Raw genomic sequence first — 13313 nt, forward strand, 5'->3', positions numbered from 1 at the left:
AGCCCCATGGCTTCCCATCTCATGTTCTCCACATGCTGCCTCTATGACAGTCTGATTCACAGCTCTTTTCAGTCCCACCCACCTTCACTTTAATCTCCACTGCTATCTCTCCCTACTTCTTTTCCTGTATATTTGATTACCTTTTTATCTGTGTCCACCCCCGTCATTGCCACCCACCTCCACCTTTTGATGAAATGTTTCTCTGACATCAGTAAAATCTTTTACTTTTCTCTTTAAACCTGTGTTTACATCCACAGACTGGCATTCTCTGTCTGTCTCTCTCTCTGTCTGTCTATCTCTCTCTGACCCCTGTCACAGTCAGTAAAGTTCTGATGAGAAGCTACCTAACACTGCATTGTCTGATCAGGTGTTGTTGAGTAAGCGAGTTTCCGGCCCGGATCTTTCGGGGTCAGCTTAATGCTATCCTCTGCTGGATGTCTCCTTGTAACCTGGTCTGCCGCTCGCCAGCCGGGGCCTACATTTGTGCTCCAACTGTCGACTGGCCCCTTGGATGCTTACTCCTACAACATACTACAGTGCACCTCCATGCCAAACAGCCCACACAATGCTACAAGATGTCTAGGCCTGCACTATATTTGCATGTATTAGTTTCTAATGACTCAGCTAGTGTTGCTGTTTTTAATGCATATTTGTAATTGTACGGTAATACTTCTGAAACATCTAGTGACATTTCTCTTCTACCAGAAATTATTTCTATGTATCACATTTCCGGCTAATTTTGTGAATTAAATGTCTCCTTATCATTTCCATGCACACATGTTTGTGCTAAGATTTTGTGCTCATTTGAGCTAACGTAGAGAAAGGCACTAAAGGTGATAAACGGGGGGCAAGCAGCTCGATATCCCTCCCTTTTCAAGTCAGATTCCACCTTGAACAAACTAAGAGGGTGATAATTGATTAATCACTATACATTAATGAGCTGCATTGATCCGAAAGGAGGGCAGCAGTGCAGATCACTGACAGTCGGAAAGTTTTTACATTGGTCAGGCCAGCCCTTGAAGGGGTCCCTTCGTATAGTAAGGGACAGTGCAGGACACCCATATGAGGGTAATGAAGAGGGGAGAGGCAGGTAAACTCAGGCAGACTCTTTGGTTTGTCATGGATCTCATCCAGCGTGAGCTGTCAAACACATGTATAAGCAGCAGCGTTTATGCGCGTCCCTATCATTTCCCTATTTCCCTAGCCCGATGCTTTATGGCGGTAGTGAATATAGCTTATGTGTGCTGGTGTAATGCTAATATGACAGCTGAGAAAAACTCTACTTGAAAAAAAAAAAAAAAACAGCTGTTAGAGATTCTACAGAATCCTGTGACGACTGTGCTGTGTGGAGAAAATAAATTAATGCATTTCCTGGTAACACGGTATTAACTTATGCAAACTATAATGTGCAAAAGATATGCAATTGTGTTGCATAAATGCGGAAACATAATCTCTAAGCCTTTTTAAAACCCATATATGGGTTATATATATAGCCTAAATGAAGCTCATTTTATCTTCCCTCTCAATTTAAAACAAGAAGGATAACACTTGTTACTTTGTATAAACGGTACCAGGCATTACTTACCTTGCCTGTTGGTGGCAACGTTAATACGTCTACATCTACTGGGTCTACTATGTCTATTGGGTTGGATATTATTGGATAAAATAAGTTTTGTATAGACATTCATGGTCCCCAGAGATGTATCCTAATGTTTTCTGTGATACACTGACTACCACTAGCACCACAACATGTCAAAAAAAAATTTGTGCACCACATGCACCACAACACACAGGTAAACCGATTACAGCCAGTTTAAATAAAAAAAGGGATTGTCTAGGCTACACAGATGCAACAGATGCTAAATAATATTTCCGATATTCTTTTTCTAAGAAATAAAGCTGTAGAGTTAAGTAAAGTATGTTATCATTGTTTTGTCATGTTTGCAAAGTCTGAAAATCAGGGCTTATTGAGCCAGTACCAACACATCTTTATATGTCTATTACATAACAATACTACAAATGCCACTGGATAAAAAGACTTATTTCATCCCCAGACAGATGTCATGTTAAGCTTTCTGCAATTCTCACCAAAAAAAAATACTGTACGGTATCTTATCCATCAGTCTTTTCGACATGCAGTGGATATTAAAGTTTTTCAAGCACAATCCTGTTTGAAGCTCAGTAGACATATGTGAACACAGTGGTGCAGAATGAAATGAAAGTCCTCATCAAGCATAAAGCTGTGCTCATTGCGCATCATTCTCACGTTCAATCTGCTTAGATGCAGTCTTTAGCTCCGGAGGGGAAGGGGGTGGGGGTGGGGATGGGGGGGTGGGGGAAGAGAACACTCCAAATTCACTGTGTCTTCCCCAATCAGCCTTGAAAGTATGTGGCCTCTTTATGAAGGATGTTTACTTAGCGCCATTTCTGTAATATGCATAATTTAACTTAAGCATACTACACTTTCTAATTGTGCATGAATAAGGCAAAACATTTTCTCAGTCATGAATTAAATAATTCAGCAGTATACTATTCACACCAAAGGAGTAAAGAATACTGCACAAATAAATGATTAAATGTCATTTCTCTCTCCTGAATTAATGCAATAGTGCATTTAGAAAAAGAAAAAAAAAGGTTTTATGGAAAGGAATATAGGGTTTACATATGAAAAAAAATAAACAAACAAGGTTAACTTTTAACTTAGCAAGATATTTTATCAGTTATGAATAGTAATATGTAACAAGAACATAACAACACACACTGTACCCACAAGCACAACATCAAGGAGATTTTATACCTTTAATTGTGCTCATTTGTGTTGTGGCACATTTTTCTTATTGATTGACAAGAGAGAAGGTGATGTTGGCAACACATCACATAATTCTCCTTTCAGAGCTTCAGTGTTGAAGTTCTGCTTTCAAAAAGAAAGTACATCAGAGAACCTGATCGAGATAACCAGCACTGGAACATTTTTACCCACATTTGGTTCTGTGGTGTGGATGTTAAGACAGACTACTGTAAGATTTAAATTTGAAAGGTTTACACACATGAAGTTGACATGACACTGTACAATAGCCCAGTCCACCAGAATTAGCTTTTACATTTTTTGTCACGTGTGATGAGAATTACAGACATTTTGATTGTTTTAAGCACAAATGATACGTGTAAACACTAAATGACCAAACAATACATAAACAAGTATTTGATTAATCCAAACAACATCCATTGCATTATATGTGTTACAGTATGTACCAATTTTCCCTAATCAATTTACAAATCAAAATCTCAATGGATTTTCCTCTTCCAACCACATGTTGTGCTTGTGTTGGTGCGGATGTGTGTCACTTACTGGATGCTGCATAAAATCAATTAATACATTTAAAACCGAAGTTGCTGAACTTCTACTCAAACTTAGTCTGGCTCAACAGTGCTTGGACAAAGCCTGAAATTCAGTGCATGTCCCTCCCCTTCCGCTTTCTCAGCTATCTGTTTTGCAAGGGGCACCGTCACTGCATCCGGGGTTAGCGCCACCCAAGACGGTTATGATTGGTTCAAAGAAATACAGACAATCCCGAGCATTTTTTTTTCCTACCCTAGAATAGATAAGCGGTGTAACCAGATCATACTCCAGCACAGACACAGCTGTTTGGAGACAGGTCTGGCAATGCGAGACCAACTCAAACTGTTCAGGTGTGTGCATGTACATCTGTCATTCATTTTTATATTTCCAATTATTTCTCCCATTGCATGAGATTGTTTTGCAATTGTAATCATGTGCACATGGTTATTAGTATACTGAAATGTGTGCAGAAGAATTTCTTGAATTCCACGATATGCAGATGTTTATAAAACTCAACAGAGTACTTAGATCGCATACAGTTGTAATGATGGTTTTCAGCTAATTTCACAATTTATTGTTCCTGCAGGTTTGCGCATAATTATAGGTTTTGAAAATGCAAAAAAAAATAGGTGTGCGGAAAGTAATTTCAGCTGAGTTTTGCATTTATTGAACAACTTGTTTTATTTTTGTGCAGCAGCTACCATTGGTCAGTGTATCAAACAGGAGAAGCTGCATGAGGTGGCTGCCCTGAAAACAACTGCTACTGTGAACCTAATAGGATTCATGAGCTATGATAGCAACAGATATTTACACTAGTTGATTATGTTTAACTATAAACTTATGGTAGATTGTGCATAAAATATAGCTCTCATGCTGGGTGATGACCTTGTTCCTAACGGAAAGGTATTTTTATATAATGTTGATCTGTGCTTGAGAACTGAACAATATGATAAAAAGCTCTCTGGCAGGTTTTTGATCGACTAAATTAAACTCATATTTTTTTTAATTTGACTCTATGCTGAAGTAAAATACATTAACTTAAAAACTTGGCAACAAATTGTATTGTTGAATTTTATGATATAGAGTAATTTCATATTTAATTACTTGTAAAAATCTAAATCTCATTTGCTCCATTTTCAGTTGTTTCATAAGAAATGTAAGCTTTCATTTGTAGCCAAATAGGCCAACATTTGAGCAAAAAAAGAAACAAGCAGAAAAAGACTCACCCGGTCTTTTCTCGTTTCGACTTTTTCGACCCCCGCATAGTCGTACTTTGGAGATCAGGACCAGGATCTGTTTCTGGCACAAGGACTTGTTGCTCTTAGGACAGGGCTTGCGCTTGTTGGCTATCGGTCGGTTGCCTTGTTCCTCCTTGACCGCCCGTTTCTGTCTAATGAGAGAGCTGGCGAGAGCTGCCATCTTCCCCCCCTCTCACCTTTGGGAGGGGGGTGTCTTCCTTCCCAGTACCCCCTTTTCTGGTTTGTCTTTTGCTTTCCTCAAAAAAACTAGAGTAGGACAGATGGTTAAGAGAAGCCCCCACAGGGGAGATCAGGCGTCTAAGTGGGTTAACAGGGAAGAGTTTAGTTTGAGGGTTCCCTTGGAGAGGAAAGAACTGGAAGAGATGCAAGTTCACCTGCAGTCCAATGTAAAGCCTCCACTGACAAAAAATTCAAATCTGACACTAACAGAGCACATGAAAAAGTGCCACAGTCACATTTTCGGTTTAAGCAATAACAGAAAGACCAAGGTTAGAGTGAATGACTTTTAAAAAGGTGAAGATGGAGACATATTTCTACCCCTCTTCCCCACTCATCTTTCACAGTAAAATGCGCCTCAACAGCCAAGTTCAAAATATTATGTTGCAAAATAACTAACCTACTTTGACTAGACAACACCAAAGAGAAGAAGCTCAAATTATTTTACATATAAAAACACTTTTACTGAAGAAAAGTGAAATCATTTTGTATGCTAGGAATCTCTTAAAAGCGCGAAAAAAATCAAACTGTTTGTCACCATATGTGCAGTCCACGCAAGTCCAACTTTGCCTCCCATTTAAATGAGGCAGCATGGAATAATGAGCTGAGAGTCCAAGCGGTAATCCAGCCGACTTAAATCCAGAGGTAGAACAGCAGGCGGGACATTGACGCTCTTTGTAGGAATGAAGCCAGGAACAGAGCAGAGACATGGACACAGACAGACAGACATTCCTCTTCTGCCTCCGATGGCACGCTCCTTTCCCACAGTCCTCACCGAAACCCCCCCTCCCTCCTCCTCCCCTCCTCCTCCTCCCATCCAAAGTCAGCGAGTGGTTGTGAGAGTATGTGTGCGTGAATTCCAGCAGCCACCATCAGTAGAGGTGACATTCATGAGAGAGAGAGAGAGAGAGAGAGGGAGAGAGTGAGCAAAAGAAGAGCGAGGGAGACAGGAGGGAGGGAGGGAGGTAGAGGCTGTGATGTGTGAGAATGACTGGGAGAGGGAATGGGCGCTAGATGGGCAACAGCCACTTCACAAAATCACTGCTCGCAGAGGCTACAATTTTGTTATTTTACAGCAACGTCCCCCTAAAAAAAGGAGGAGGGAGAAAGAGAGAGTGCTTAAGGAGCACATTGTGACAGTTTTCTGTCTCCTCAAGAGGAACAGTATCACCATGTGTTACCTTCCTGTCTCACACACACACACACACACACACACACACACACACACACACACACACACACACACACACACACACACACACACACACACACACACAGCACATCAGCATATTTTGTAGTAGAGTCTTTCCTGCTGTATAATTGTCTTTCGCTAGTCAGTATTCTTCATCTTCCTCTCTGACACCCGCGCTCATACGGTAGTAGCCTCCACAGTCTGTGATTTGTTTCCTTGAGCTCTTTGTAGAAAAAGGAGGCAAAATATAAAGGGACTATGTTCCCTGAAACTGGCATTTAGTGTCTGACATATCTGACTGCTGGCTTACGCTAACCCTGACAGAAACATGAACTTGGACAGATTGAGTAAGACAGCTAACCCTGCCAACACACACACACACACACACACACACACACACACACACACACACACTCACTCTCATATCATGCTTGCTCTGCTCCCCCCACCTACAAAATACCCCTACTAAAACAACAAACACGCATATCTCCCTCATTTGTTCTTCTTGCATTTAGATGCAAGGGGTGACATAAAACATTCTAATAATTTAAGACAAAACAAACTCATCAGTAGAGAGCACACATCATGCTGACATACTTTTGCTTGAAATAGTGGGTTCTGGTGAATGACCAATGCCTTGCAGTCAAGCATTTCTCATCTTGTTTAGTTGCAACAAAAACAAGGTTCATGCAACCTGATTTTAAGACAAACCATATGTTTGGAGTAATGGAATACTGAGCAAATCTATTTTAACATTTACATAGATTTCGGAAATGAAATTCTGGAACTATATTCAGTGTCAGGCACTGCGTTCTTTTGGCTTTATGTAATGTAGATGTTAGCGTAATGATCATGTATAAATTGTTCTGCAGGAAATTTGTTCACCTTCAATGTCAAAGTACAGCAATGCATACATAACTTGATAAATCCGGGCCATAATATGAAAAGTTTATTCACTGTCAAAAATATTAGGATTTTGACTACATGAATCTGTAGTACAACTGAATATAAAAAAAACACTATGAACATCTCCGGACGTCCCCTCAGACTTGATCCCAATAAATCAACTCCTTTGAGAGTTAATTAATCCAATTTTATTTGGCATGGCACCTCTTTTTAAAAAGCAATTGCAAGGGAAATCAGCAACGGAAGCAACTTGAAAATGCAAGGTTGATTCAAATCGTTTCTAACAATGCCGAGCAAGGTCACCGTCTGTCAGGGCTTGATTGACAGGTGACAGCGGATGTTTGGTCTCCACGGAGGGGCGAGGGCATGGTGGAGGCTGAGGAGAGGGAACCACAGATGAGATAATGCAGTTTGTATTGACAAGGAAACAAAAAAGATATTTTTCTCCTTTTCTAATGGTTCGTTTCCCCAACCATCCTCAGCCACGCACTCGTTTTCTTTCTCTGCTTTGAGAATCAATCTCCTAATGGACATCACATTCCAAACATTGTCAAAGGTTGCTCTCCTTTTTTCACTTTCTCCAATCACAAGTACATGCCAAGTTACACCAAAAGAAAGCTAAGTGGGGATTCTTGGGATATTAGACAGACTCAAGGTTAACAAGTGTTTCCGTCATTCTAATGAAATTTCATGCCAAATTCTAAGTAGACTCATTAAGAGTCAAACCTCTTTTCTTGTCTTCCTAAGAGCTATCACCTGTATGAACTCACCCCAACTAACAACTAAACAGCCATTATGTCACGACTCTCTGTTACTGCCATTAGTTATTTCCAATGTATTACCATATAAATGTTAGTCTTTTGTCTTGCTCAAATAAAATATACCTCAGCCCTAGTGTCATTGTTGAACCCTCTTTGGTAAAGTGGAGGAAAAACAATCAGCATAAATCCAAATAAAAGTAAGAAAATTAAAAAATAGCAGATATGCATTCTGTCATGTGTCCCTGTATAGATTCTCATCATCTGAATAATGCACAAAGGGGGATTAAATGTAGATGTTTTTGCTAAAAACAATCCATGCTACAATCCCTGCATGTATATCAATTCACATGCAAGCCGAGGGTATTAACAGCATATCCTCTTTAAAAGTGCTTTATGTTGTGAAATGTTTTTCCCAGTATAACGGTTTCCACGTGTTGGTGCATTCTGTGTTACCTAACAAATACTTTAATAATCTTTACTAGATGGGATGAATATATACCATGTGTTAGAATTTGAAAGTTCTTGTTTTTTGCGTGTTTCTGTATCCATCCCATTGGTTGAAGGTATTTACTCAAGTACTGTACTACAGTTTTGAGGTACTCTACTCTCTTTCATTATTTCTCAGAAGATATTTGTGTATTTATCTGTGCTTTTCTCACTGGTTTAAGTTAGGTGAGACAAAGGCGATGCCACTTACTTCTGTGCACCAATCAGGATTTAGCAACATTTTATGGAAGCCCATAGGGGACTTAATTAAAATGATAATGTACACTTGAAAATGCAATTCCACAATAGCATTACATTTTTCCACATTTGTTTGTGTTTTTGAGTAATAATTGAAATGAAAATGCAGTAATCCAACTTGCATTTTCATTTTCACATACTCGTATGGGCGTTCTATGACCATATACAAATAAAAATGGAAAAATGGAAATTTCATTTTCAAATTTGTACCCAGTGGACAGTATTCACATGTTGATTTAAAAAATGCAATATAAACAATTTAGCCTAATTTTCTATTCCTGCAAGCAATATTACCTTAGCTAACTTTAGCTAGTTGTTAGCAAGCTACTAACTGTGCCCAGGCATAGCTTGCATTCAGGGGTGTCGGACTGGGGGGGGAAAGGGGACTGAGTACCCAGGGCCCTCATGTGAGGAGGGCCCAAAAAGATGCTATAATTAATAGCTGTGGATGCGGGGAGGGGCCCATAGAAAATGCCTTTCTACAGGGCCCAGAATTTTGTGCTGCGCCCCTGCTTGCATTAGCTGTACCTATATGCCTAAGCATGAGGATGTAGTTAAACAAAATGTCAACAACAACCCTACTGTATACTTATTTCTGAGGTTTAGGTTGAAAATATGGACGTTATCTGAGCTTGCCAGTCAAGAACAACAGTGAGGGCACGGGGCTTTGTCGAGGCGCGTCGAAGTGAATTGCCGGCTGTTACCAAATCACTGAGGAGGAAGTGACGCCCCGCTTTGATGAGAGGACTGACAGATTGTATTTTCATTTGCATGTTGACACCAAAATAGTGTGGTGACATGTAAATGTTAATGCAATGAGTGGGGGGGGCGGCGCTGTTTCACCTTTTGCATTTTAATATTGTCCACTGTCGAGCTGAAGTCTTTGAAAATGAAATGCCAAATAGAGCTTTCATTTTCAAATGGTTATAAATTACATTTTCATTTTGACCTAAGAGTCGCCATTTCTCACTATTGTCTGTTTTCTGTTGAATAAACGCTCACGTAAACAATGGATTAACACGATAAATCAAGAACATAATTACTTGACTGATCAACAAAATGGACATAAATCAATAATGAAAATAATCATTAGTTTCAGCCCTATAAAAATGTCCCAAAATTGTTTTATTTATTCAATTTCACCAGGTCACTATATGACACTGTAGGCAGTATGGTTGCCGAGTTTAGGCAGTCATGTTTATGTAAACACACACACAAAGCCAGAAAGAGTTAAGCACATCAAAACAATTGGCCTAGTTCTGTCTCTTTCTCCCTCCTCTCTTTATCACTCTCTCTCTCTCCTTCAGTCCCCTCTCAGCTCATCACACTGTCCACAGATGACAGGAGGTATTCTTTGTTAATCCCCCTCCATTATGCGACCATGTGGAATCTGAGGCCCGCTTCTTGCATACAGAAATAATATTTCCAATGTCCATGACCCATGGGTGAGTTGCTCATTAACTTTGAGCAGCACATATCATTCTCAGTTCCATTCTTTATTTAGCCCTGTTCAGATCAGTCTCTGGTAATTAGGTTTTAATCGTGAGAATGACTTGGTGTTTGAGACAGATGCATTCTTTTTTTGTCTGTACACAACTGCTCCGGATTTTTTACTTTTTGCGAGTCAGGCTTGTTTTTGTAATGCCAATTATGTTGGATTTTCTAAATGAATGCAGTGCTCAGTATATTTGCCATTGTTTTACGTATTGTGTTGTGCAGCTGTATTGGCAAAACAAACCAGAAACCGTAATCTATTATCAGTATATTGTTCATTTTGTATTATGTATTTTCGTCCCTATTTCCAACCTACACACATCACATAGCCTAAACGTAATGTGTTTTTTTTTGTCAACCAGAATGCCAGATTTTGTTTATGTTTAGAATTTCCTTGCAGTTACCATCATCATAGTCTATATCCATGACGTTCCACTTCCGGGATTGCGCTCGTACTGCCGGAAATTCCGTCGGATGTCACTCTTTTCGGATGTCCGTTTTCGGATGTCCGTTAACCTTCCGCTTTCTTTGTGTTGTAATTTTAAACTGCGGTGGATTTATGAGGACTATGGTTAACTGCTCCTCAGATCTCTGCAGGGTAAATCCAGACAGCTAGCTAGACTATCTGTCCAATTTGAGTTTTCTGTTGCATGACTAAAACAACTTTTGAACGTACACGTTCCACCAAAACAAGTCTCCTCTTTTGGAAATACTTTTTTATTGTGGACTCGCCAGACCCTCGTCTGCAGCGCTGTGGAGGAAGGTCTGGCAATGCAATCATCATTTTTTGTTTTGAACAAAAATGTCTGCCATTTTGAATGTGAATTAGACTGTGTAAATGTATCCACTATATATACTGCCCTTACAATCTCCATAGTGGAATGAACAAAGTAGTATCCATGGCGTGTACACTACTTTCTGCTAACAATGCAATGCTCTGCATTTCATAGATTCGAAAACCACCGCTCATAATTGAGTAGGGCTGTGTAGTGGCAAGAATCTGGTGATACAATACGTGTCATGATACAGAGGTTATGATTCACTTTAATGAGATATATTGCAAGCTAAAAAATGCAATCTTAGGAAAACGTTACATTGGACTGGAAAAGTCAAATGGCTTAAACATTACAACACTGCAAACAACACAAACCCAATCACTGTCCGCAATCTTTGCATGTGAACTATTAAACTATTATTACTGTAAAAAAAAAACAATCAATAGTGTTTTTGAGAATCAATACACTATAATAAAACATAATATCGTGATCAATACTTTCTAACAGCCCTACTATTGAGTAAACTCTTTAGTGTCTGATATAGTAGTATAGCAGTGAAAGAGTACAACATTATCATTGATTTTTGGTCGTGTTTCAGACCAACATTCACTCACTTTCACCTCTGTTTTTGGTCTGAAGAAACTACTGTGAGAAATATATGACTCTTTAGCTGCTACATCATCCCCTATGTTAACCAGCTAGTTGCTAGCTGTGTCTGTCTACTGTTTGGCGTTGAGCAGATAATGTAAAGTGGGTTTTTAGAGCTTTTTCACTGAAAACAGCTGCCTTCTGCAGCAGTGGCGGTTGTAGACCATTTCAAATGGAGGGGCCAGGCTGGGGCCACATGGGATTTTAGGGGTACCAAATATATTAAGCACAAGTGTTACATACCACAAACCCTTCATAGGTTTGGTTCTACAAAAGACTAACGATACACATTTAACAATATCCATGAATAATATTCCCTCTTTGGGGATAAAGGTGGGGCTTTTATGAAAATATTTGCCACAGTTAGGGGGCCCAGAGTGGGGTCGAGGCTTAATATTACGGGGGCACTGGCCATCCTTGGTCCCCACCCCCCAGAACCATTACTGTTCTGCAGCCGAAAATGACTCTAAGAGAGTGAACCAAAACATTACGCATCACTACGAGTTTCCCCTTTGTCCCATTGTTTTCACATTGTTATTCTGAATAAATATACTATAGCCGCTTTAAGAAATCAGGAAGCCCAACATATACAAAATGTGCTGCTAAAAGTCAGAGCAACCTTTATTCATCTATTGTTTATTTACAGCAATCACTTCGTTTTTGCATTGTAGTCTTGAATAAAAAACATTTGACCTGAAAATTATATCAAAGGTTAAAATTTTCTGAAGTTATTCTGTATCCGTAAACCATAAGAATGAACAAACAGGAAAATGAGCTCAACTTTTTCACACTATTTGTAAGCGGGAGGCTATCATTTCTCATTGCCTTCATCTCCACTGTTGCCTGAGGTAAAATCTCAGCAGGTAAATCTGCAGGATTAAACTTGCCTCTCTCAGAGTAAGTAAAGATTGCTTGATGAAAGCAGATTTTGGAAGGCCTCTGTGTTAGTGCTGTTTAAAGCCCACTGTCACCCCAGCTGGTTCAACCATCAGCACCCTAACCCCCTTCACTTTCTCCTGTGTGAACCCCTTCACCGCTGGCAGCTACTGCTGGGATGAGTGATATACCTGCTCATGTGGAGGAAGACAAAGGGTACTTTTAAATAAATTATGTTTGGCCTGGGTCTTCACAAGCATCCTAAAAACCCTTAAACTTTTTCTTACCTTTGCAAACAAAAAACTAAATTTTGTGTACAATTTTTCTCTCTCTCTCTTTCTTGACTGTCATAGTCTCGCTTTGCCAGACCCTCCTCCAAAGCGCGCTGAAGGAAGGTCTGGCTACTCCACATAGCATTCGAGGAAGGGAGGAAAACGTGCTCTGGTTTAATGGCATTTCTTAAAACCAATCAGAATCGTCATGGGTGGCGCTAAACTCAGATTGGACAGATAGTCTAGCTAGCTGTTTCAATTTACCCTGCAGAGATCTGAGGAGCAGTCAACAATAGTCCTCATAAATCCACCGAATTTAAAATTCCAACACAAAGAAAGTGGAAGGAAACGGGAAATACATGCATCCGGCGGAATTTCTTGCAGCACCGGAGCAATCCCGGTAGTGGAACGCAAAGGATATAGACTATGACTGTCATAATCTGGAGAATCACAATTAATGGTATACAGTACATATTATTACATTTATTACACAGCTAGCTTCTTGTTTAAAAAAACTAGGAAAACTAGAATCACTTTAAATAAAATGATTGTTTTATTAAAGACAGAACAACTTGATGAAGGTTCTCTAAGATGTCTGGATGGTGTAAATTGTTGCATTCTTTATCCTTTAAAAATAATTGTCTGTCACTCAGCATCAAGGGTTGTTTAATCCAGTCTAATGATAGCCATTTTCAAAGCATTCAACTGTGTCACAAAAGAAAACTGCCTCTGAACTTCCAAACGTTTCATCTGTTTTGTATAAAGCCACAGGATGCATGTAGAAGACTACACAGTCAGACGCAACAGTACTGTTTGGCGTGATTAATGC

At 39.6% G+C, this 13313-nt stretch overlaps 2 protein-coding genes across 2 annotated transcripts in view; one reads left to right on the forward strand and one right to left on the reverse strand.

Moving 5' to 3' along the window:
* The window catches only part of fgf11b (fibroblast growth factor 11b), a 49495-nt gene extending 43913 nt beyond the window's left edge, over positions 1–5582 (reverse strand). The window contains exon 1 of the mRNA XM_039777227.1: positions 4567–5582. Within this exon, the coding sequence (XP_039633161.1) occupies positions 4567–4759 (193 nt within the window). The 5' untranslated portion in view covers positions 4760–5582. The remainder of the gene's footprint in view (positions 1–4566) is intronic.
* nlgn2b (neuroligin 2b) overlaps positions 1–13313 on the forward strand; it is a 159081-nt gene that overhangs the window by 46568 nt on the left and 99200 nt on the right. The gene's annotated exons all lie outside the window — the stretch shown is intronic.

The sequence above is a fragment of the Perca fluviatilis genome, chromosome 16 (genome assembly GCF_010015445.1).
Source record: "Perca fluviatilis chromosome 16, GENO_Pfluv_1.0, whole genome shotgun sequence".
NCBI classification, from domain to species: domain Eukaryota; kingdom Metazoa; phylum Chordata; class Actinopteri; order Perciformes; family Percidae; genus Perca; species Perca fluviatilis.